This window comes from Marmota flaviventris, chromosome 5 (genome assembly GCF_047511675.1).
Source record: "Marmota flaviventris isolate mMarFla1 chromosome 5, mMarFla1.hap1, whole genome shotgun sequence".
Taxonomy (NCBI): domain Eukaryota; kingdom Metazoa; phylum Chordata; class Mammalia; order Rodentia; family Sciuridae; genus Marmota; species Marmota flaviventris.
Window position 1 is genome coordinate 143233569 of NC_092502.1, and position 23363 is coordinate 143256931.

General features: G+C 39.0%; 1 protein-coding gene across 3 annotated transcripts in view; it reads right to left on the reverse strand.

Moving 5' to 3' along the window:
• Zfr (zinc finger RNA binding protein) overlaps nt 1–12675 on the reverse strand; it is a 76410-nt gene extending 63735 nt beyond the window's left edge. For 2 of the 3 annotated variants that reach the window (XM_027936208.2, XM_071612642.1), the window contains exons 1-2: nt 12565–12675; nt 12175–12274 (exon numbers count right to left, since the gene is read on the reverse strand). In XM_027936208.2, coding sequence (XP_027792009.1) covers nt 12175–12274; nt 12565–12601 — 137 coding nt within the window. In that variant the 5' untranslated portion in view covers nt 12602–12675. The remainder of the gene's footprint in view (nt 1–12174; nt 12275–12564) is intronic. The other variant, XM_027936209.2, reaches the window with a different exon arrangement.
• Nucleotides 12676–23363: the final 10688 nt, after the last annotated feature.

The following is a 23363-nucleotide window of genomic DNA, read 5'->3' on the forward strand; positions in this document are numbered from 1 at the left end:
GTAACCAAAACAAACACACAAACAAACAAAAAACCCTATAGTCATCAAAACACTGTGGTACTCACATAAAGACAACATATTGATCAATGGAAAAGAATAAAGGGCCCACAAACAAACTCTTGCATACAGCCAACTCTTTCTTGACAAGCATGCCAAGACCATTCAATGGGGGAAGGGACAGTCTTCTCAACAAATAGGGCTGGGAAAACTGGACGTTCACATGCCAACAAATAAAAGATGGCTCCTTACTGAATACCATATACAAAAAATAACTCAAAATGGAGGAAAGGGTCTGTGGGTGTAGATCAGCAGCACAGTACATGTTTAGCATGTATGAGGCCCTGGGTTCAATGCCCAGCACTCCACCATACACACAAATCAAAGACCCAAATAAAAGTATTTAAACTATTAAACTAAAATTCTTAATAGAAAACAGAAGGGAAAAGTTTAATCACAGTAGATTTGGCAATGACAGACAACTGGAACTATATCAAACTTAAAAACTTCTATGAATTAAAGGGTATAACCATCACAGTGAAAAGACATACCAAGCAGAAGAAAATATTTGTAAATTAGCTGGGTATGGTGACACACACTGTAATCCAGGCACTCAAGACGCTGAGGCACAAGCATTGTAAGTTTGAGGCCAGCCTGAGCAACTCAGCAAGCCGTCTCAAAATAAAAAGAGGTGGGGAACATATCTCAGTGGTAAGTGCTTGTCTTACCACTTATGTATAAGACCCTGGGTCTTATGTATAAGACCCTGGGCTGGATCCCCAGTATGGAGAGATGGGGCATAAAGAACATATGAAAAAATGCTCAAAATCTTAAATGATTAGAGAAATGCAAATCAAAGTTATAACAAGATATCGTTTCACACCCACTAGAATGGCTATTATAAAAACTAAACACGTGTTTGAGATATACAAAAGGAATTAAAACTGTACTGTTGATGATTATAAAATGATGCAACTGCTGTAGAAAACAGCATAGAGGTTCCTCAAAAAATCAAAAGTAGGTACCCAGGCACAGTGATGCAGGCCTGTAATCCCAGTTACTAAAGAGGCTAAGGCAGGAGAATCCCAAGTTCAAGGCCAAGCCTGGGCAACTCAGTGAGACCCCGCCTCAAAATAAAATTTAAAAATTGGCAGTGGTAGAGCATCTGCCTAGCATGTGCAAGGACCTGGATTTAATTCCCAATACCTCAACAACAACAACAACAACAAACCATAAAAAGCAAACATCATATGACCCAGCAATTGCATTTTTGCATATATGTCCAAAAAATTAAAAGCACAACATCCAAGAGATATTTTTATGTCTAGCACCATTCACAAGAACCAAGAAGTGAAGCAACTCAAACATCCAACAAAGGAGGAATAAAAAAAAAAAAAAAAATGTGATATGCACACACAATGTCATATATTCGACCTCAAAAAAGGAAAGGAAATTCTGTCACATGGGTACACTATGAATGAACCTTAATAACATTATGCTAAGTGAAATCAGCTAGTTAAAAATAACAAATACTTATATGAGATATCTAGAGTGATAAAATTCACAGAAACAGAAAGTAGGATGGTGGTTACCAGGGGTTAGGGAAAGGGCAAAAGAAGTTGTGGTTTAATGGGTCTAGTTTCAGATTTTTGAGATGAACAAGGTCTGAAGATGTGTTTCACAACAATGTGAACACAATGTTTACTGAACTATATACTTAAAAATACTAAGATGATTAATATTTTTTGACAAATCCGAATAGTGCACTTCCACATTCTGATTTAATATGGCTAAGACAATTTTTCAAAGTAGAAAAAACAAATGAACATTTAGCATTCAGTTAGGTAAATTTATATAAGAGAACTCAAAAATATTAGCAACTATAAGACATCCAAAGTGGGGACCAAATATTTTTTAAAATTTATCTCTGTTAATACAAGTGAGAATATTGGACAGAAAAAAAAAAGGAAATTCTATAGCTAAAAATCAAAGGTAATCCTAATAAGTTATACTCCATGTTTGTAATAATGTCAAAATATATTCTACTGTCATGTATATCTAAAAAGAATAAAAAATAAAAAAACAACAACAACAACAAAAAAACCACACAAGTATACTAGCTATTCTGATGGCATCTGGTGATTTTTGATCCCTGGAGGTCTGGAACACTGCTACTTAAGGTAGCAGGTCTTCAAACTGCAGTTTTTCTGCAGGGAAAGAAAATTAAGTACTGAAATTAAGTCAATGTATCACTTCCCAAGAGGAATTTTGCTACCAAAAAAAAAAGAGTTGAATTAAATAGTATGTTTAGTAATGTAGTTGATTTGCATTCTCTACAAATACCTTTTATAGGCTGTTAACAAGAGGTCGTAGAGCAGCACCAGTCTACCACACTTTTGAATGGTATAAAAGCAGAACTTGCCACCAGATGTTAGTATCATTTCTTAGAACTGGCAGTGCACGAGTAGTAAGAACCCAAATCTATTGCTTAGAGCAGCAACTACTCTTATCCAGAGCTCCAAATCTTCCTACTTCATCCAGTATGCTGCTGCATAAACATCATTTTCTGTTATCAGAGACATGAGAGAATTTGGGGGCTCCCAAAGGAATGACCACTTTGAGTAAATTAGAAAAAAAAAAAAAAGCTCTCTTCCATCTTTAAGGGAAAACTGTAAAAAAAACTTCAGCCTTGGCTCTGTGTAAATAAAAGTTTCCCCTTTAACCACAATGTTCAGGTTCTAGGATTTACATCTGACCAGGATCGAAGCCAAGAAGTTAGTTTAATCTAACTCTACACTGTAGTTCAGATTACAAAATATGTTTTTCTCTCTACATGTTGCAGACAATGTTCCAACAAACAAAAAATGAATTTAAAAAAAAAAAAATCACAAGCCCCATAAGGCACACAAGCTACTATGTACAAAAGAATCCACAGAATTAAAAAGAAATTTTATTTCTGAAAAGACAACAGGTATTAGAATTACTGGGTACAAAATAGATAAAGGAACAAGAGATGGGTCAAAAATAATCAGATAATTTTTTTAAAAACCAAGCAGAATTTCCAAAACTAAATGTAATATATATATAAATCACAACCAGAAACTCAGGAAGGCATTACATAACCAACTACACATGGTTAACAAAAAAACTAGTGAACTGTGAAAACCACCCAGAATGTACAAAGACAGAGATGAAAAACATGAGAGATTGAAAACCTGGAGGACAGAATAAAAAGTGTTAATTTACAACTAAGTCATACTACAAATGAAGAAAAACAAGAAAGAAATATCTGAAAAGAAACATTGTCCCCCAATTTTTTTTTTAGTTATAGTTGGACACAATATTTTTATTTTATTTATTTGTTTTTATGTGGTGCTGAGGATCGAACCCAAGTCCTCACACATGCTAGGCAAGCGCTCTACTGCTGAGCCACAACCTCAGCCCAGCCCCAAATTAATAAAAGATAATCTTCATATTCGAGAGCCCCAATAAACCCCAAGTAGGATTAAATAAAAGGAAATTCATACCAACATACACTCAAGTGAAATGGTAAACATGATAAAAACTCTTAAACAGCTGGAGGAAAAAAATTCCCTATAAAAACTAAATGATGACTACTCAAGGATAAGGGCATTTTTAAAGATTGAGATTTTAAAAGGCAACAACAAAAAAACTCAGTTACTCTTATATCAACGCTAAAGGAAATTCTGATTTACTTTAGGAAGAACGAAAATGATCTCATAAAAAATGAAATGTTAAGTAAAAAGCGGTAAATATGAAGGTAAATTTAAATAATTGTTCACTGTGTACAATTATGTCCAAAAATAGTTTTAAAAAAATCTAAAACATTGTACAATTGCCTAAACATTTTTACAGGAAATCCTTATAACTAAGTGAAAATAGAAGTGCTTAAAAAAGAGTAAAAGCTAATGGATACCATAAGTTAACTAAAAGTGCTCCAAAACTCCGTACTCAAGAAAAACACACACTTTGTCATTTCTCAAATATATTAAAATCACTTCAAGGAATGATACAACTATTCACAGAAATGAAAAAACTGAAAGTAGCCATTGACCAATTCTGTTTTTATACTTTTTTTTTTTTTAACAAACTTAATAGAAGATTTTCAGATATGTTTGGATTTCATAATGTGGGAAAGGGATCAGACACTGACACCTCTAAAAGAAAAACAATCAGACACTCCAACAATAATTTAATTAGAAGAGTGTTTGACTAAATTTACATTTTATAAAGAGCATTATGCTCATGGTTAAAAAAAAAAGATTGGGTGGGCAGGGTTGGGGTTAGTCAGAGAAGCTATAAAGCCATCTTCATAAATCATAGCAGTTCATTGTTATTGTTTAAAGGCCTTTTTTGTTTTGCTTTTAACTAAAAAAGTATTATGTCTGGGCTGGGGTTGTAGCTCAGAGGTACAGCGCTTGCCTAATACTCGCGAGGCCCTGGGTTTGATCCTTAGCACCAACAAACCCCAAGTAGGATTAAATAAAATAAAGGCATTGTGTTCAACAACAAATAAAAAAGTATTATGTCTTTAACTTCTTTTTGAACATTACTTGACAGCATCTCTTTCTTTCTCTGGCTTTGCCTTAAACACAGATGTTTCCCAACTTTATAAACATAGCTTATTCTTTCCCTATTTTTCTTTCATCCATTCAAAACAAATCGGAAACTGTACTTTTCTGATTTTGTCCCAAGTCACAGCTGTAGGGATCATCACAACATGGAAGATATTCAGATTTATGCTACCAACCTGTATCCCTTTTTTGAATCCGATTTCCCAACACCTACTGAATAATGGCTGACAATGATGGGAATACAATGTATGCCAGCTACTATGAATGACAATGAATCTTCAAAACAACACAATGGAAGAATGCAGAGGCCTCCAGGTGTTGACAATGTTTTGTTTTATTTAATTTGGATGCAGGTTACACAGGTGTACTCAGTATCTTCTTATATATGCAGTTTTATTTTTATATATATATAAATGTTCTTAAAACTTTAAATCTTAGGAGGGGCTGTGGTTGTGGCTCAGTGGTATCTCTCTTGCCTTGCACTCATGAGGCCCCGGGTTTGATCCTCAGCACCACATAAAAATAAATAAATAAAAATTAAAGATATTGTGTCCATCTACAACTAAATTTAAAAAAAAAAAACTTAAATTTTATGAGGTAAAAAAAATATTATCTCCAATTTATAGGTAAAGAAACTAAAATACTACTAAGAGACCATATTGTTCAAAGTTACATGGCAGGTAAAAGAAACCAGATACAGCTTTTAATCTAACTTCAGAGCCCATCCAATTTCAAGCACATAAGGCAATTTACACATTCCTGTCTTGGCTCAACACAACTCTTTTGTCTAAACTGACAATCCCTCCATTTTCAAAATGTAAAACCATGACATCTATCTCAAACTCCATAGCCAGAATCTTCCAATTTCTCATTTCAGAATTTCATGAAAAGTTTTCATGGCATAGTTATTTGTACAAATAGCTGTTCCTACCCTCCTGCCCAAAATGTAAACTTCTTGAGAGAAGGGACTATGCTTCCCCCTCCCAGCCCCACAAAGTGCTGGAGTTGAGTTCAGGGAGCACATGGTAGCAAGCAAGAGTTCTACTACTATGCTATGACCCCAGGCCTACAAATATACAGAGTATAAAGAAAACAAAAGCAAAAGGCTAGGGTTTATTTCATTCATTTGATCTTTATAAGTAATGAAGAGCTGAACTGCACATGGCTTTCATGAAATACTAAGAAATGCCATACTCAGAAAAACGTACACTGATATTGTATCCTACAGTGGTGTCAAGGACAATTTACAAACAAGCACAGTAGATGAGTCCTCAGCTTTAATATAGGATAAAGATGTATCTCAGTAATTATAACAATTACTACTCTTCTATATTAACCTGCTGGCATATTTCTAAAATAATGTGGCTTTTTAAAAAACAAATACCTCTAAGTAGCTATACATTCTGACTAACTATATATTTAAGCATAGGTCTATCTATGGAATTTGTTGTTGTTTTTAAAATATTTACTTTTTAATTTTAGGTGGACACAATATCTTTATTTTGCATTTTCATGTGGTGCCGAGGATGGAACCCAATGCCTCATGCATGCTAGGCGAGCACTCTACCACTGAGCCACAACCCCAACCCTGGAATTTGTTCTAATCCAACAATCTATGTCTATCTCTGAGTCAATATTACTTTTTTAAAAATAAAGTTTTGGTATCTGATATTCCAAGTCTTTGCTTATCATTTCTTACCAGATTGTCAGGACTATGTTCTTCACTACAAACAATAAAAGTCCCCCAAGTTAACCCAAAAATCTTGATATTTTTATTGGAATTACATTTTACATAGACTACTAGTAGTCAATAACTTGATGGCACTAATTTTTTTTCCTTGAATATAACCTTTATTTCCACAACTTTTATATTTGATTGTATTTTCTTCTTAAGGTGTTTTGCATGTTTCATTTGTTTTATTCCTACTTACGTTTGATGGCTATATCTAAACAGGTCTTACTTGAAACTTAATGGTCTAATAAATTAGTATTAAAATATTGCTGCAACAGGAATGCTACTGTCTTTTGCCTGATCGTAGGTCCAGAGAACTTAAAGTCGTGTTTTTCTTTTTTGCAGTACTGGAGATTAAACCAAAGTCCTCAAGCATACTAGACAAGTGCTCTACTACTCAAGCTACACACCCCAGCCATTTCTGTATTTTATTTTGAGACAAGGTCTTACCATGTTGTCCAAGGTGGCCTTGAACTTGCAATCCTCCTGCCTCAACTGGGACTGTAGGTATGTGCCACTATACCCTACCAATGTGCTGCTCTTATAATTTCTCACTTTTTTTGGTCTGATAATTTTAATACTCATGTTGTCTGCATATAAGAAAAACTTTCTTCCCTCTCATTACATTGAAACCTATCACCAATGGATAGAAGCACTTATTTTTAAAAAATTTTATTGTGAGATTATGAAATTCTATGTATTAAGTATATTCGATATTAACCAAGGAGCTTTTAAAAACCATTATAGTATTGTTATTCAAATATCAACTTTGTAGGAATACTACAGCATTGATTGGAATATTTACTGAAAACCAGGTTCTAGGCTAGAAAACTTTATATTTAATTTTCAGCTCAAGGCAAGTTAGGTGAGAAAACAGTGTTAGAGAGGCTAAGTGCCCTGGCCAAGTAACAGAAGAGATAAAGCTGGGATTCAAATCCAAGACCAACTAGCTCCAAAAGTCATGCTCTTTTCACCATAGTAAATAATAAGGGAGTGTACAAAAGCAAACTCAAAAATACACCTTAACATTCTATGTGGGGATATTTGGGCTCAACCTAATCCTTTTTTATTTTTTGCAGTGTTGGGGATTAAACCCTTCGTTTTAAGCATGCTCTTCCACTTAGCTACACTCTAGCACTTTCCAATTACCTTTTTTTTGGTACTGGGGATTGAACTCAAGGGCACTCAACCACTGAGCCACATCCCAAGTCCTATTTTGTATTTTATTTAGTGCTGTCTCACTGAGTTTCTAAGAGCCTTGCTAAGTTGCTGAGGCTGGCTTTGAACTTGAGATCCTCCTGTTTCAGTCTCCTGGACCGCTGGGATTACAGGTGCACACTACCGCGCCTGGCTTCCAACTACTCTAAAGGCTCTAAAAACATATAAGGGAACTATCATTAAATGCAACAGCAACTGCAACTACCTTTTAAGAAAGTTTGTTTTCATTATTTCAAATTTATCCAAACAAGATATGTTCTAGGCTCTCTGATTCAACAATGGAAGAGCCAATATACTTAAAAGTTGGAAAAATAATTTTTTCATAAAGACAGTAAATTTCCACCACCATGGTTGGTTTCAAAAACCTGTTCACCTGGTTTTTTCACCTCCTCAGTTAGTGATTAATCCTTTTAGATCTTACTAGTATTACTTTTATCCTTTCTTTCAAGACATAATATTTTTAACTCTATATTGGGAAGTGTAAAAGAAAAAAGAAAAAAATAAACTCATTGGCTAACCAACCTACCCAAGCTAAATGTTAGCCAACCAAAGTTATCTTAGTGATATTTAGACACTTATCATTTAGGAACATACGCCTCAAAAGACATCTCAAAATCATTAGATAAGATTCCTTCGTTGGACTAGCAAATCCTTAATTTAAATGTCCATCAACAAATTGCTTAACATTTGCAAAAATTAAGAATATGGGAGTACTCTGCATGTTTATGTAACATTTAAAGTCTCTGGATTCAATAAATACTAGATAAAACATAGTAAAAAAAAAAAATGTTAAAGGTAGAATAGCATTCAGACATCAATGACACACCAAGAGTTATATAAAGGACAAAGAAAACTAATTTAAGTACAAGGTAAAGATTTAGGTTATTGCTTTGCACAGGCCCCAAGTCAACAGGGTCAGTTGACCAAGGACTGAAATCTCTGAAATCATGAGCCAAAATAAACCAGGCTGATCTTAGTTCTCTCAGTCATATATAGTAGGCCGAGCAAAAACAGAAATACAATGAGTACTATGTAAAATCATCTTGCCATTGATTAAAAGTTTATAATATTAAAAAAAAAGATTTAGGTTATCTAGGTAACAGACAAGTGTCTTGACTTAATAGGAGAATAACAAGGAATGTCCAAGGTTTTTCTAAAAGAATAGATGCAACAAAACTGGCTGTTTAAAACTCTCAAGTAAATGGTTACATCCTATTAATTATAGAATGGATAAAATTTATAACATATATTTGTATATACTCCAAATCCCCTTGAAAAATTCAAGTACTATGAGAAATTCTGTAGCCCTGTCAAAGGAATGGGGAAAGGATTTTTGATCCTAAAGTATTACAAAGTTTTTTTTCCCATTGAGAATTATTTTCCTTCACATTCTTTGTTCAAACAGTTCTTTTCCCAAGAATTTATTATAAAATTAGTCCTGTATTTCTAAAAGTGTATTTTTTCTAACAGACAACTGCTACATTCAAGTAGGTTATCCACCCAAGTTCCCTTTCTGCCAGAAAACCATCCATGTTTTCACCATGCCTGAGATTTTCTGTCCTGTACACTCACAAATTAATGTCCTATAAAAACATACAAAATAAACATACAAATATATGTGTGTGTCTGTGTGTTGTGTGTATAAAAATTTCCCATGGGAGAATAAAATCTGTGAAAGGTAAGAAAATAAAAAGATTCCATTTGCAAAGATGGCTTAGTGGGTTTATTTACATGCCTTTACGAACAACATAAAACAGGAAAAAAAACAGTGAATGATGGGACGTAACAAAGACTAAGTAAATGCTTACCACAAAAATGTTCAATACTCATTACCAAAAATAAAACCTAAAAGTTATTACAATAAATTTAAAGATCTCCTTATAACATCTTAACTTGATCTTCAGTATGCCACTGTGAATATCTACTATTAAGCTGGAGGTGTAGTTCAGTGGTAAAGCATTTGTCTAGCATGCATAAGGCCCTGGCATTACCCAAAACAAAAAATAATCCTTAGACCTAAAATAAATTCAATCAAATACTTTGCACAACTTTAACCAAGAAAACTAAGAACTGGAATTAAAATTTAGAACATTTACTCCATAAGTACTTAGAATTCCTGGGTTTCAGATCTTTCAAATTAAGAAAACAAAAACAAAATTAGCAAACTAAGCTGTGTTCTTTCACTCTGAAAGTTCAACTGTTTCCAGCCAGAAGAAAAATCAACAACATAACTGCTTTTTTTTTTTTTTTGCATATGCCTTTGCTATTCATGTTATTTATTCATCTTCCTTGGCCAAAGTATTAGCATCCTTGGATCTGATTTCTTCTATATAAATGCAAGAAATTTTCATGAACTATATGTACAAGGACAAAAAAGCTTTAATAATTAGTTTTGGTACCATGCATTCAAAGACTAGTATTTTCTCATTAAGACATACACAGATCAATTCAGTAATTTGGATTGTTATTACAGTTTACTGAAATGGATTCAAAATATTCGGTACAAAATTCTGTAAGAGTATTCTATTCTGGGATAACACACACGTAAATATCTTTAAAATTAAGTCTCTTTAAATTGATATTTCTTCCTTTGTTTCTATCTGTAGTTATATTAGGTACAGAAATTCTGTAGTAAGTTTCACATACTGGGATAAAACATATAAATGTAAGTATTTTACACAAAAAATCAAGTATCTTTAAATTCATACTACCTCCCTTTATTTCTGTCTGCATTTAGAAAAAAAAAAATTCTAAATTGCAACAAAAAAACCCATCACTATTCAGTGAGCAGCTAATGATTTAACAAATCTATCACTCAGTCGATACTAAGAAAACAGAAAAATACTACATAAAACAGCCCTTTCTAGAACACATGGTACTTGCTAGCAGTAGATTAATGGCACAGATGCCAATTAGCTATCTCGTTTCCCAGAAAAATAAAACGGCTTTTTTTCTCTTCAGAAAAATTACTAACTCTAAAAGGGTTTATTATTGAAACTTTGTATAGTTTTTACAACTTTTAAGCAAAGGATTTAATAATATTTGAAAAGCCCCCCAAATTCTGCTGTAACAATGTCCTCTCAGTTCTTTTTTGCAATACAGACCTCAAGATAAGACAGCTGTAAAATGGCACATATGATGATGCATTCAACAATTAGTAAAATACAAATTTTGTCAATATAACATACCCTTATAAATTTTAAAATCAATGGGGTCTTAAACACTGCATCTTATTTTAATTGGCAGATTTTTTTCCCAGGAGCATATATAATAATGATGTCTCTTGCAATAAATGGCATCCTAAGACTCCATAATATAGGGCAACTTTCTCAGAATTCGAAGTTTCAACCCCAAAACACAGTTGACCCAGTACTAATTTTTACAGGTGGAGAAAATGAAAACCCAGAAGTATGCTGTCCCCAGCATCATAAAATCAAGAGCAAGAGAGACTGTCATTCAAATGGTATGACTCTACTGATGCCCTTTTCCATTACACAACCTGTCCCCTTAAGTAAATTGGGGTGGGGAAGGAATCTATCTGGGTTTAACTAATACCTAACCAGCCGAATACATCTGGACATCTATACATTATAAAGCTTACTACTACTCAGGAGCCATGTGCTCTTATGGTCTAAATCAAGAGACTGTGTCAGAATGACTCAAGTGTAATAACAATAAAACATCCATCCAGTTTTGTGTTTTTATCTTTGAAAAGCTTTATAATGAACTACAGACAGTTCGGAATTGACAGCTTCCCTTAAGGTAGAGATTTTAGCCAGTGCATTGCAATGACTCAGTATAATCTCAATTGCGTTTCCTTTTCCCCAAAGGCGAAAGACCCCCAAGGTGAATTACTGGCCCACCTGAAGCCTAAACTCAGTAGCTAAAACAAGGCTGTGCACTCATTTATCAGCACCAGAAACTTGCACATCTTTTCCAGTGAACTACACAATTCACAGGTGGTTGGCATATTAACATCTCTCTCTACGTGGAAAACTGAGGGAAAAAGATGAAAGCAGTGACGCCAGCAGTGGGTTTGTAGGACTGGGGGCGCAGGTGGGGGGAGGCAGGGGAAACAGGACGGAGGAGAAGGTGCCTAGACAACGACACATATCTGGGCTCAGGGGGCTGGAGCACAAGGGGAAGACCAAGAGAGGCGTCGGAGAAAAGGCCGACGGGCCTGCGACTCAACACTCCTCTAGAGGTCCTTTCCATCCCCTCTCCATCTCCCGAGCGAGAGAACGATAAGAGTGGGGGCTGGAGAGGCGGAGGCGGGGACTGGGGGCCTGCCGGACGGCGGTGGCGGGCGGCTCGGCTCCGCTCCAAGGCCGCAGGAGGCCATTTTAACTCCGGGGCCGCCGAAGGCCCCAGCGGCCCTCCACGTCCCCAAACCTCGGCTGTCTCTCCCTCCCCGCCCCCACCGGGGGCGGCTCCCCGCCGCGGTCCGGGCCGGACGGGCCGGGGCGGGGCGGGCCCGGAGAGCCGCGGGGCCCTGCTGGGCCTGCTGCAGGCCCGGGCTCGGGGCCGCCGGGTGGGGGCTGGCGCGGGAGCGGCCGCGGGGGCGTCGCGTCGGCGGGATCCGGGCCCAGGGGCGAGGAGGGGGAGAGAAGGAAGGGAGTGGGGAGCCGTTACCTATACTGGGCCGCAGCCGCCGCCGCCGCCGCCCCGCTGTGGGTGAATCCAAAGTAGTTGCCGGTCGCCATTTTGGCATCTTCCCCCAGCCGGCTGGGCACTGCGGCGGGCACGGAGAGTCGGGTCCCATGGCGGGAGGAAAGAAGCGGAGGGACCGGGACGCCGAGGGAGGGAAGGGGAGAGAGAGAGGCGCCGTGAGAAGCCGCCCTGGCCGGCCCGGCCGCGGCCGCGCTGCCGTCCGCCTCCCGCCCCGCACTCCCTCACTCCCTCGCACGCCCCGGTGGCGGCCGCCGCCTCCTCCCCGGAGCCAGCCCCAACCTCCGCGCCTCCCCGCTGCCCCAGGCCAGAGAAGGGGCAGGGCAGAGACCTCGCGGGCCACATTAGACTCACCATAGGTGAAAGAAACTACAGGGCATATGGGAATCATGGGCTCGGGCTGCTGCTGCTGAACTCTGAACTCTCACCCGCTGCCTCCCTCCTCTGCCCCACTCCTCCTCAGCGGAGAACAGACCGCCGCCTCCGGCCGCACTGCGCAGGCGCACTCGCGTTCGGCATCCTGGGAGCTGTAGTCCCCACCGCCCTCGCAGCCCCCGCGGGCACAAGCCAGGCCTCGGCGTGGGGGCACCTCGCGCGACCGTGAGCCTGGGCCTCTCCCAGGTGGTGGAGACCGCGAGGTGCGGCCCGGCCGCACGAGTGCAAGAAAAAAGCGTCTCGCCCAGCCACGGGGAATCGGGAAGAGGGATCGGAGGGTGTGACGTCTGTTAGCCTTTTCGCCCTCTTCACGCGTTTACTTTTGCATTTGCATTTGTTCTCTCATGTTTCAGTCTTCCCCTTCCTTTCACTTTTCATTAGAATTTGAGCTGGGTTAGTTAGAATTCTGCCTCATTTCCTGCATTCCTGCTGTTTGTCCTCGGCCTTTTAAGTGGAGAGGGAGAGAAGGGGAGAAGAGACCCCAAAAATAATGGCTAGTGTGCTAGACGAAAAAAACACGCTGACGCCCCTGCCACATACGCTTCCCGCCATTCCCTCTGTGTTGCCGCACCCTCTCCTTTGAGTCACTCAAGCGTATATAGACCCTTACAAGTTGCCAGGCGCAGTTGTAAGTGCTGTAGACGTGGCCGTGAGCAAAACCACGTCCACGTTCACATGGGATTCACATGCTAGGAAGGGGTCTGAGTCAGATAATAACCAAAACAGAAAGTCGGATGGTAATTGGAGCTAAGAATAAAGTAGGGCAAGAAAGTAAGCAGAGCTATTTTATTAGGATGAAGTTAAGGCCACCACTTGTGTAGAGACCTGAAGGAAGTGAGGGAATCAGCAAGCTAGAGACTTGGGAAAGGGAAGGAAGTGGTAGGGTCCTAACTCAGGACCTAACTTTTGAGTATCCAAGAGGTCAGAGTGGCGGGACAAACCAGTTCTAAAAGGTGCTTGGTATGGATGCCTGATCTTCGTGGTAAAGATGGAACAATATTCTTCCTCCATGCAAAAATCTCTTCCTTCCTTCTGCTTTCTCTTTAAACTGTCTCAGTTCATTTTCAATCATTCCCTTTCTTCTTTCAGTCCCTCTTCTGGTGGACTGTTTTGCCGCCTTCCCTTTTTTCTGGCTTTCATCCTCGCGAAGTGCTCCATTTCACCTCTGCCTTACCTTCTCCATGCCCATCCCCCAGATCCCCTTCTACTCGTGTCTGCGCAGTGTTGGATATGAGCATTAAAAAAGAAATTCAAAGGGTGAATCAGAGCTCCCCCATGAAAGTCAGGGCTTTATCTCACCGTCTCTCTTTCAGAGCAGAAACAATGCCTCAATTCTTATTTGTGCCAACCCTGCTCCCCCACACCTCCTACAAAAGTACAGGTTATGAGAACCTGTCTGATATGTCCTCTTAATCATTTCGAAAAGAGAAAATGTAGAACACTTGGGGGGGGGGTGGGGAGAAACTGTCATTGTTTTTGAAAATACTGATGTTTCCTCAAGCAAAATTTATTTGTGTTCCTAGTGTGTTGCTAGGAAAAAATATGTCCTACACATAGGATATTAAAACTGCATTTTAAAGGTAACTTGCCTCAAACTTCATTGAGTAATCAAGCCTCAAGACATATGCTAATTGAACAAAACCAGAGGAGAAAAGACAGGTGTGAATCACCTGCCTGAAAAGATTTTGTTTTGGCTGATTTTGTTTGGCAGATCTTTAGAGGATGGTGTGCAATTGGCATATCCTAAGCCCATAATAGAAAGAGGAAGATCTACCTCTTCTTGGAGGCTATTCTTAGGAGTCAGTAGGTGTGGCAGTAGTGAAATTGTTTACAACCACACCCCCAAAGATGCAGCCTAGGGCTGGGGTTGTGGCTCATGGGTAGAGTGCTCACCTAGCATTTGTGAGGCCCTGGGTTTGATCCTCAGCACCACATAAAAAATAAAATAAATAAAGTAAAGACATTGTGTTCAACTAAAAAATAAATACTAAAAAAAAAGATGCAGCCTATAGGAATACCCTGAATATTCCCTGACTTGGCCTTATTTAAGGAAGTAATGTTGGAGAGGACTGGAGTAAAAAAGGCTAGGTCTTTTTCTTGCACAATTAGTGGTGGACTGACCCAACATGTTATTTAATCTTTCTGAACCTGTGAAACAAGAACAACAATATCATGTCCTTTATAGGATTGTGGTGGGGGCTTAATGAGTTGACATTTATGTAAAGAAACACCTAACTTTTTTATTTAAAAAGAATTAACCTGGATATTTGTGAATCTTTTTAAAATTAACCTTGTAAATGAATGACTGTGCAGGTCACTCACATACAACCCAAAAGTAGGCAGCTCTGCCCAGAAGAGTATATGTCCCACAGTATCCAGTCTAGGCAATATGGCAGCACGTAATCCTCTAGGCTGATAACAGAAGATGAAAGACTTGACTGGAGGCAATTAGCTATAGTATCTGGTATCCTTTATGCCCAGAAATGATTCAAAATACAAATCTGATCAAACTCTGTATTTCCCAGCCCTCCCAGGATAAAGCAAAATTCTTCCATGTAGCCTACAAGACTTTATAAGATCTGGCCTTCCTACTTTTTCAGCATCTCCCTCCTTATTCTCTTCATTCCAGCTACCTTCACTTCCTATTTATCATCCTTCCTCCCACCACAGGGCTCTGCACGATCTCTGTGACTAGCATGTTCTTTCTTCTCTCTGCCTGGTTAATCTTCATGCTTAGAGGTCTCAGTTCAGTCAATCCCTCCTCATTCTTCTCTGACCTCAATGGATTAGACCTTTATTATGCTCGCAGAGCACCAGACATCTCCTCTTAGTTGCCTTGTCACAGCTGCAATCTTAAACTTATTTATTGTGTGACTATTCCATTAATATGCATTTCTCCCATCAAATTATGATCTTCATGAGGGCAGAGAGCCAGTATTGGGTGCCTAGTGATTGGGACCCAGTAAGTACTGAAGGAAGGAATAAACCAGAGGAGCACAACATAATCTTTCTTTCGTGATTCAGAAGGTCAAAAACCTGTAGTGCCTCAGGGTCATACTTTTGAGCTTCAATTAGCATCTGAAAGCAAATGAGGAAATCTTAATTGGGAGTACTGTTAACCACGAGGTGGCACTAGCCTGAGAAGCTGTCCCTAGACAACTGAAAATTCTGTACATCAAATCATCTTCAGTCACACCTTAGAGTAAAGACTTGGTATCCTGAAAGGCCTTATTAAAATATAGATATATTAGTTAGAAAGCTTATCATACTATCTAGTCTATACTGAGAAGAATATAATGATGTAAATAAAAGCAACAATTCTAGCTGGTCCCAGCTAGTTTCAAATCCCAGCTCTGTTACTCCCTGCTATGTGACCTCAGTCACAACCTCTCTATGCATCTTTTTTTTTTTTTCCCTCCTCTGTAAATTGAGATGTAAAAGTAGATTCTATATGAGGGAGTTGTTGGTAGGGCTTTACTTCTTGTAGATGTGAAGCTCTAAATCATTGCCTGCCTCGTTGCAAGCGCAATGTGAGTGTAAGCTGTTATTCTAACCACCACCATTCTTCTCATAATCCGAAAGTGGGTCAAAGGATGGAGAGAGGAAGATCTATCCCACACAGGCGTAAAATGAGAGGTATCTGGATAGGTAGCAGCAGTATGGAGGATTGTGGGGAGATAGGGACAAAACTGCTATTATTTCTTTATTCCTGGGAGCCCAGGGAGAGAGGCAGGAGACCAGGAAGCTCATTTAGAACCTGTGATCCTCTTTTAGGACATGTAATTACAGTCTTTGATTTGGGGCTAATAAATAAACAAATGAAAATAAAGCACTGGCATAGGTCATGATTCAGACAGGCTCAGACTCCAAGCATTCTGGGACTGTTCTAATAAAGGTTGGTGGTGGGAGGGCACAGCATGTAGGGAACAGCAGGACCAGGTAAGGTTGACCAAGATGTTCATCTCCTAAGGGGCAAGTGAGGTAGGACAGTGCTCATGGTTCAAGGGGAACGCTTGTTGATGGACATTATGTTGTTTCCATTGTTTGGCTATTGTGAATACTACTGTGAACACCAGTATACCGGTTTTTGTGTGGATGTCTGTTTTCAGTTGTTTTGAGTTTATACTAGGAGTGGAATTGCTGCTATACCTTTTTTAAAAAACTTTATAAATATCTAAAATTCTTTTCCTCTCCACAGCCACTGTCCTAGTTCATCTCTTGCTTGAGACTATTCAACAGCCTTCTAGTTGATCTCTCTTCTTAAGGATCCAATCCTCTCAATCCCATCTTCCACACAATTATAAGATTTGTGGAAGTAGTGATATGAACAACCATGTATGTTATAATGAATCATTTCAATTATTTAGAAAAACCTGTGAGGTAGAAACTAGTATGATTACTCCATGTAGAGACAGTATACTGAGTTCACAAGGCTAATAAGTGCCACAAGCAATATTTAGAGTAGGTCTGACCAGATGTCTGACCTCTGTGACATACTGCTTCCTTGAAACACATCAGCCCACATGTCACCGCCCTGCTGAAAATCTCACAAAGATTCTCACTTTTCTAAAGTAAGAACATGTCCTGAAACTGATGAGTCACTAGAGTCATCTTTGTGTTTCCAGTTTTAGCACACAGGGCTATTTCTCATTTATAAATTCCTAGAGCACTCATATTATTGTCTAATTATTTGGCATTACATACTTTGCATTTCCCAACACCCCGTAAACTTGTCACTTCTTGCTTGATATCTATCTTCCCCGCAAGTAAAGAACCTAAGCTCCACAGGGTCAGGAACTATGTCAATTCAGCCACTAAGTTTTCTATGTCTAGGACCATGCCTAGAATATAGTTGACACTTAAGTGTTTGTGGGATGGATGAAATTAGTCTCATATCCCTTTCTTGAAGGCAATGGTTTTATGACATATGTCTTTAATATCTTCTATCCTCACCCAACTACCACCTGACATAGCAATAGGCACATAAGCAAAAAATCAGCCTATTTTAGTCTTCCCAACTCCCTTGACATTCTAGCACATGGTATTTGCTGCCAAGCCTCAACATGCAACATCAATGTTTTAAGGGTTTCATTGTGACACAGATTATTTTTTAAAAAAATGGACACAATATCTTTATTTTATTTGTTTTTTAATGTGGTGCTTAGGATCAAACCCAGTGCTTCACATGTGCTAGGCAAGAGCGCTACCACTGAGCCACAATCCTAGCACCGTGACACATATTCTTAGGAATCTGAAGAACCTGTGGGAGTGCAGGACAGTCACAAGGAAAAACTATTTTAAAGGTATAAAGAGGTAGAGCACTTGCTTAGCATGTGCAAGGTCCTGGTTTGAGCCCCAACACCTTAAAAAGAATTAAAGAAGGTAATTTTTAAAAAGACTTGGAGAGAATTTTAACCACAATTTGACCTTATTTGGAATTTCTTGATCTTATCAATGAGAGATGCCAAAGGGTATATTGGTTTAGGGCTTACAGTCTAGAGCAATACTCTCCAATAGAGTTTTCTTTAATGATGGAAATGTTCTGTCTCTGCACTGCCCAATATGGCAACCACTAGCTACATGTGGCTGCTGAGCACTTCAAATGTGGTAGTTGGACAGAAACTAAATTTTTAATTTAATATCCATGTCTGGCTAATGGTTACCATATTGTATACAATATGTGCTATACTAGATTCCAATTATCTAGGTTCAAATCCTAGCTGCACTACTTGCTTCAGCCAAATTACTTAACCTTCTTATGCGCTGGCCTCTCCATCTATAAAATAGGGAGGAAAAACCTACTACTGCTTACTTCATAAATTCGATGTGAGAATTGAATAAATAAACACATTTTGTACATGGTCCATCAAGTTTGTACTAGGATGGCTGGGAAAAGAGATTGATTGACTTCCGTAAGATGGAACATCTTGTCTACCTGGATATTGGAGTATCTCCACCACTGGCAACACTCTCTGATGAACATTTATGTAATATGTTAGTTTCTTAGTGCTGCTGTAATAAATCATTGTGGAATTCCTAGCTTAAACTATACATATTTATTCATTTATTATCTTACAATTTGGTAGTTTAAAAATCTTTTTTTTTTTAAGTACTGGGGATTAAACCCAGAAATGGGCTCCCATTAAGTTCTAACCTTAGCCCTGTTTATTTTTTATTTTGAGACAGGGTTTCACTAAGTTGCCCATGCTGTCCTTAAACATGTAACCCTCCTGCCTCAGCCTTCCAAACAAAGTTGCTGGGATTACAGGTGTGTGCTGCCACATCTGGAAGTTTAGAAATCTTACTGAGCTAAAATCCGGTTGTTAACAACGTTGTATTCCTTCTGCTTCATAGGGAGTTCTTTATTACCAATTAATGAAAGAAGCAAACAGTCTTAAATATATATATATATATTTCCCCCCCTATATTTCAGCCTGGTGTGGTGGCACACACCTGTAACTTGGGAGACTGAGATCAGATGATCACAAGTTCAAGGCCTGTCTTGGCAATTTAGCAAGACCCTCAGCAATCTAGGGTGGCCCCGCTTCAAAAGGAATGGGAATGTAGTTCTGTTAAAGCATCTCTGGTTTCAATCTCCAGTTAAAAATAAATAAATAAAATGAGAGAGTGGGAGACACTGCCTACCTTTTAAATCTCTCTGATTCTGATACTCCTGTCTTCCTTTTAAAAGGAAGATGCTTGGACCCACCTTCATAATCTAGGATATTCTTCTTGTCTTGTCTTAAAATCCTTCAGTTAATCTCATCTGTGAGAGTTCCTTTTGCCATGCCATCTTTTAGGTTTGTGGGCCAAAGATACACAAGACATGAATGTCTTCACATTCTGTGAACTTTCTAGAAGATCTATCCATACTTTTCTCCCCTAGTCATTCTTTCATATTTTTTTTAGTTCTTTCCCAGTCCCTGATCAGCTGACCAGCCTACCAGCCAGTGCCCATTTATAAGTGTAAATCCATACTCAATTTGTCTTTGTTTACACATGATATAGACAATAAGGTGTACTCCCTGAAACCGGCCCTTTAACACTAGAGTTTACAAGTCCCCTAAGTCGGGCAGCAGGACAACAATTCTCCATTTCAACTCACACCAGCATACCATGCAGTTACACTAATGATTTAGGCCTTTAATTCTTGTTTGCCTCTTTCCTTAACTGGTCATAGGGGTCTCCCCATGAGGCTACAAGGACGGCTAGAAGAAGAGAGTACAAGGTTACTGGAACAGGTACCATGGGATTCTGGGCCATCTGCTATACGACTTTACTGTTGTCTTCAGGACTGCTCTACCTTGATTATTTACATATAATATATGTTATATATATGTATATATGTAATATATATTTATATATGTAATATATATATATATATATATATGTATGTATCACTTCTATTTTAAAATGTTGCTGTGTATATTTTATTTTATGGTTCAGTGTATCAGATAATACAGTCTGGATATGGTTTAAGTATGTCTTCTAATGGTTCATGTGTTATTAAGCTTGGCCCCCAGTATGATGATGTTGGGAGGTGGAACCTTTAAGAGGTAGGGCCCAGTAAGTCATTGGGGGAGCTGCCTTTGAAAGATATTAAGATAGCTTTCATGGGACTCCTGAGTTCTCAAGAAAACAAGCTATTGAAAGAGAAAGACTGACCCCTGAATTGCTTTCTGGCTTCTGGTTTTGAGATATGATCTCTTCCTTCTACACATGCTCTCACAGCTCTGTCATGAGGTCCTTCCTTTTGAATCTCCAGATCTGTGAGCTAAATAAACCTTTTTTTCTTTATAAAGTTAGCCTGCCTCAGACATTTTATTATAGTAATTAACAATGGAATAATACAGGTTCTCATACTTAGTTGTTCAGTCTCTACCAAGCCTAGAAGCCTCTCAGGAACTGCTTCTCAAGTAGAAGAGCTGTTGGCATACATGACACAATCTGATTTTAAAACCTTAGGGGTTTTGCCCTTGATTTTCCTGTTGGGGCTTGCCAGAGGAAGTGCACAGCATCTCTGTGCAGAAGTTTCCAGAACTCCTGTATCCTTGGGTCGTCAGGCCCAGCGGGAAAGCAGTTTGAATCACACTGTTTTCCTGCTTAAGAGCTTCCACATAATCTTCCTCCTAATCACACTCAAAATTTGTAGCCTTATGGGTTTCCCAGTAAATGGAGAATGCCCAGATGCCATCCATGTTGCTTCAAAAATCCAAGGATGTCCCCCAGGCACTGTGCCTCAACCAATGAGGGTCCTTGGAAGAGGCCTTAAGTCATGAGGCATCTGTCCCAGGGTCCTTGGAAGAGGCCTTAAGTCATGAGGCATCTGTCCCAGATGCAACACTCAAAAACTTTTATTCAGGAGAAGGTGGCTTCTTCAGACTGTTGCACAGGGAAGTGTGGGGGACTTGGGGATCAGCATTCTTAGCTCTAACTATACCTTCCCAAATGCCTCCATCTCATCTCATGTCTCAAAGTTCCTTTCCCCACCTATGACCTAACTTTAGTTAAACACTTATCAACATTCAGTGCTTAATAGGTGCTGAAACTCTGCAGCCCTTACCATTAGGTCCTGGTCTTGGTCTTCAGCCATTTTTTTCCCCTATGACCTCATAGGAGATGAGGGACTTAGTCAAACTGCCATTGTGATTTCCAAATAATGACATCCTTTCTTAGTTGAATAGTCACTTCATTTCCCAAAGCCTTGCCCTGCCCCTTCACCTCATCTCATATCACTTAGCAGTTATAGTATGAGAAACTATGATGCCATCACATGCCAGGGTCTATTCATGTCCCTGTTCCCCTGGACAAGTGGGCTCCTCAAATATGTGAGCAACCTAATTCTACTTTTCCATATCTGTTTCCAATATTCTAGGCCATTCTTGGTATATTATACAGTACTTGTCAGAACCTCAGAAGAAAACAGAGGGTACATTCAACTTGAGTAATTTGGCATAAAAGATCTAGGAAATGAATAGGTCCTGGAACCTCAAGAAAGAGAGCTGTAAGGTGAAGGGCACAAAGAAAGCTGTTGATCTGGAAGGGAAGGAGCTGTGGGAGAGTCAATGCCCTGAGCTCACTCTTCTCCTTTTCACTGATCTTCCTGGGTTCCAAATTGGCCAACCTTAACAAGAAGCTTGTGTAATCCAGACAGCTCAGCTCCCTGAGTAGAGTAGCAAATGCTGAAGAGTGGGTTTGGAAGAAAGAGCAAATAAATGAATGTTCCGAACTCAAAGATAATGTCAAATCAAACTTTTATGAGACCTAGATCTATTTTTTTACTTGTTTTATGAAGTTCTTTATTTGAATATTTCTCTCAGGCACCTCCAAATCAACATGAGCAAAACAGTACTCATCTTGCCTTCCAAACGTACTCTTTCTCTACTCTTCCAACTTTAGTTATGGTTGTATTTTTTTTTTAAGATACTTGGGATTGAACCCAGGGTCTTACACATACTATGTAAGTGTTTTCCCACTGAGCAACTTTCCCAGACACCACCCTTCCTTTTAGACAGAGTCCTTCTAAGTTACCCAGGCTGGCCTTGAACTTGCGATCCTCCTGCCTCAGTCTCCCTAATAACGGAGATACAGGCCTGCACCATGGCATTCACCTAGAGGGGGTGTAATTTCTTTAGGCAGCTAGTCAAGAAACCTGGGAATTATATTATCTCTCCCTTTCCCTTAAATCCTGCATCTACTTAGTCAACATTCTGTTAATAGCTTTCAACTTTATCTTTCCTCTGCATTCCCCCACCAGGTTGTCAATTCAAGCCCTCATCATTTCTTATCTGAATATGTTGACAACCTCTTAACGAATCTTCCTTCCCTTCCTCTATTAAACCACACTCCTATTAAACCAGAGTGATTTTCCTGAACTTCAAATGTAAACCCAGAAAATTGCCCCTTTGTTTACAAACTCTCATTACCCCAACCCTGAGGTTGAAATCTAAGTTTTTTAGGATGGTAGTCAACATTCTTGGCAATATGGTTCCTGTGCCTTCTTTCAGCGTCATCAGTTGCTAATTGGTGTGTGCTCTGTCCTTCAACCATACAAAATACTTGACATTTTATGAATGTCTTCTTATTCTATATCTGTGCCTTCCCATATAGTTTCCCCCTTTGCCTGTTACCTTCCCCCCTTCTGCCCACCAGGCAAATGACACGCCTTTTAAGAGTCAGCTCAGAGGATCTCTTTTCTGGGAAGCTAAAGTTGAAAAATTCCAAGCTGGGGTTCTCTAGGAACAAATGAATGCTTAAAATATAATTAGAGGAGTTCAGAGTATTACACTAATGGATAAATGTCAGGCATTATCATGCATCCATGAGGATGAAGTGGGAAAAAAAGTGAAAACCAGCAAAGGGAGGATCTACACTAAAGGGACATTCAATCAAATGAGAAACTAAGACAAATCAAAAACCAGAAATAAATCAAAATGACAGGGAATACAAATCATATCTCAATAATAACCTTGAATGTTAACAGCCTAAACTCATGAATCAAAAGACATAGACTGGCAGATCTGATTAAAAAGCAAGACCCAACAATATGCTGTCTTCAAGAGACTCACCTCATGGGCAAAGACATCCACAGGCTGAAGGTGAAGGGATGGGAAAAAAACTTATCACTCATATGGATTGTGTAAACAAGCAGGGGTTTCCATTCCCATTTCAGATAAAGTAGACTTTAAACTAAAGTTAATCAGAAGAGACAAAGAAGG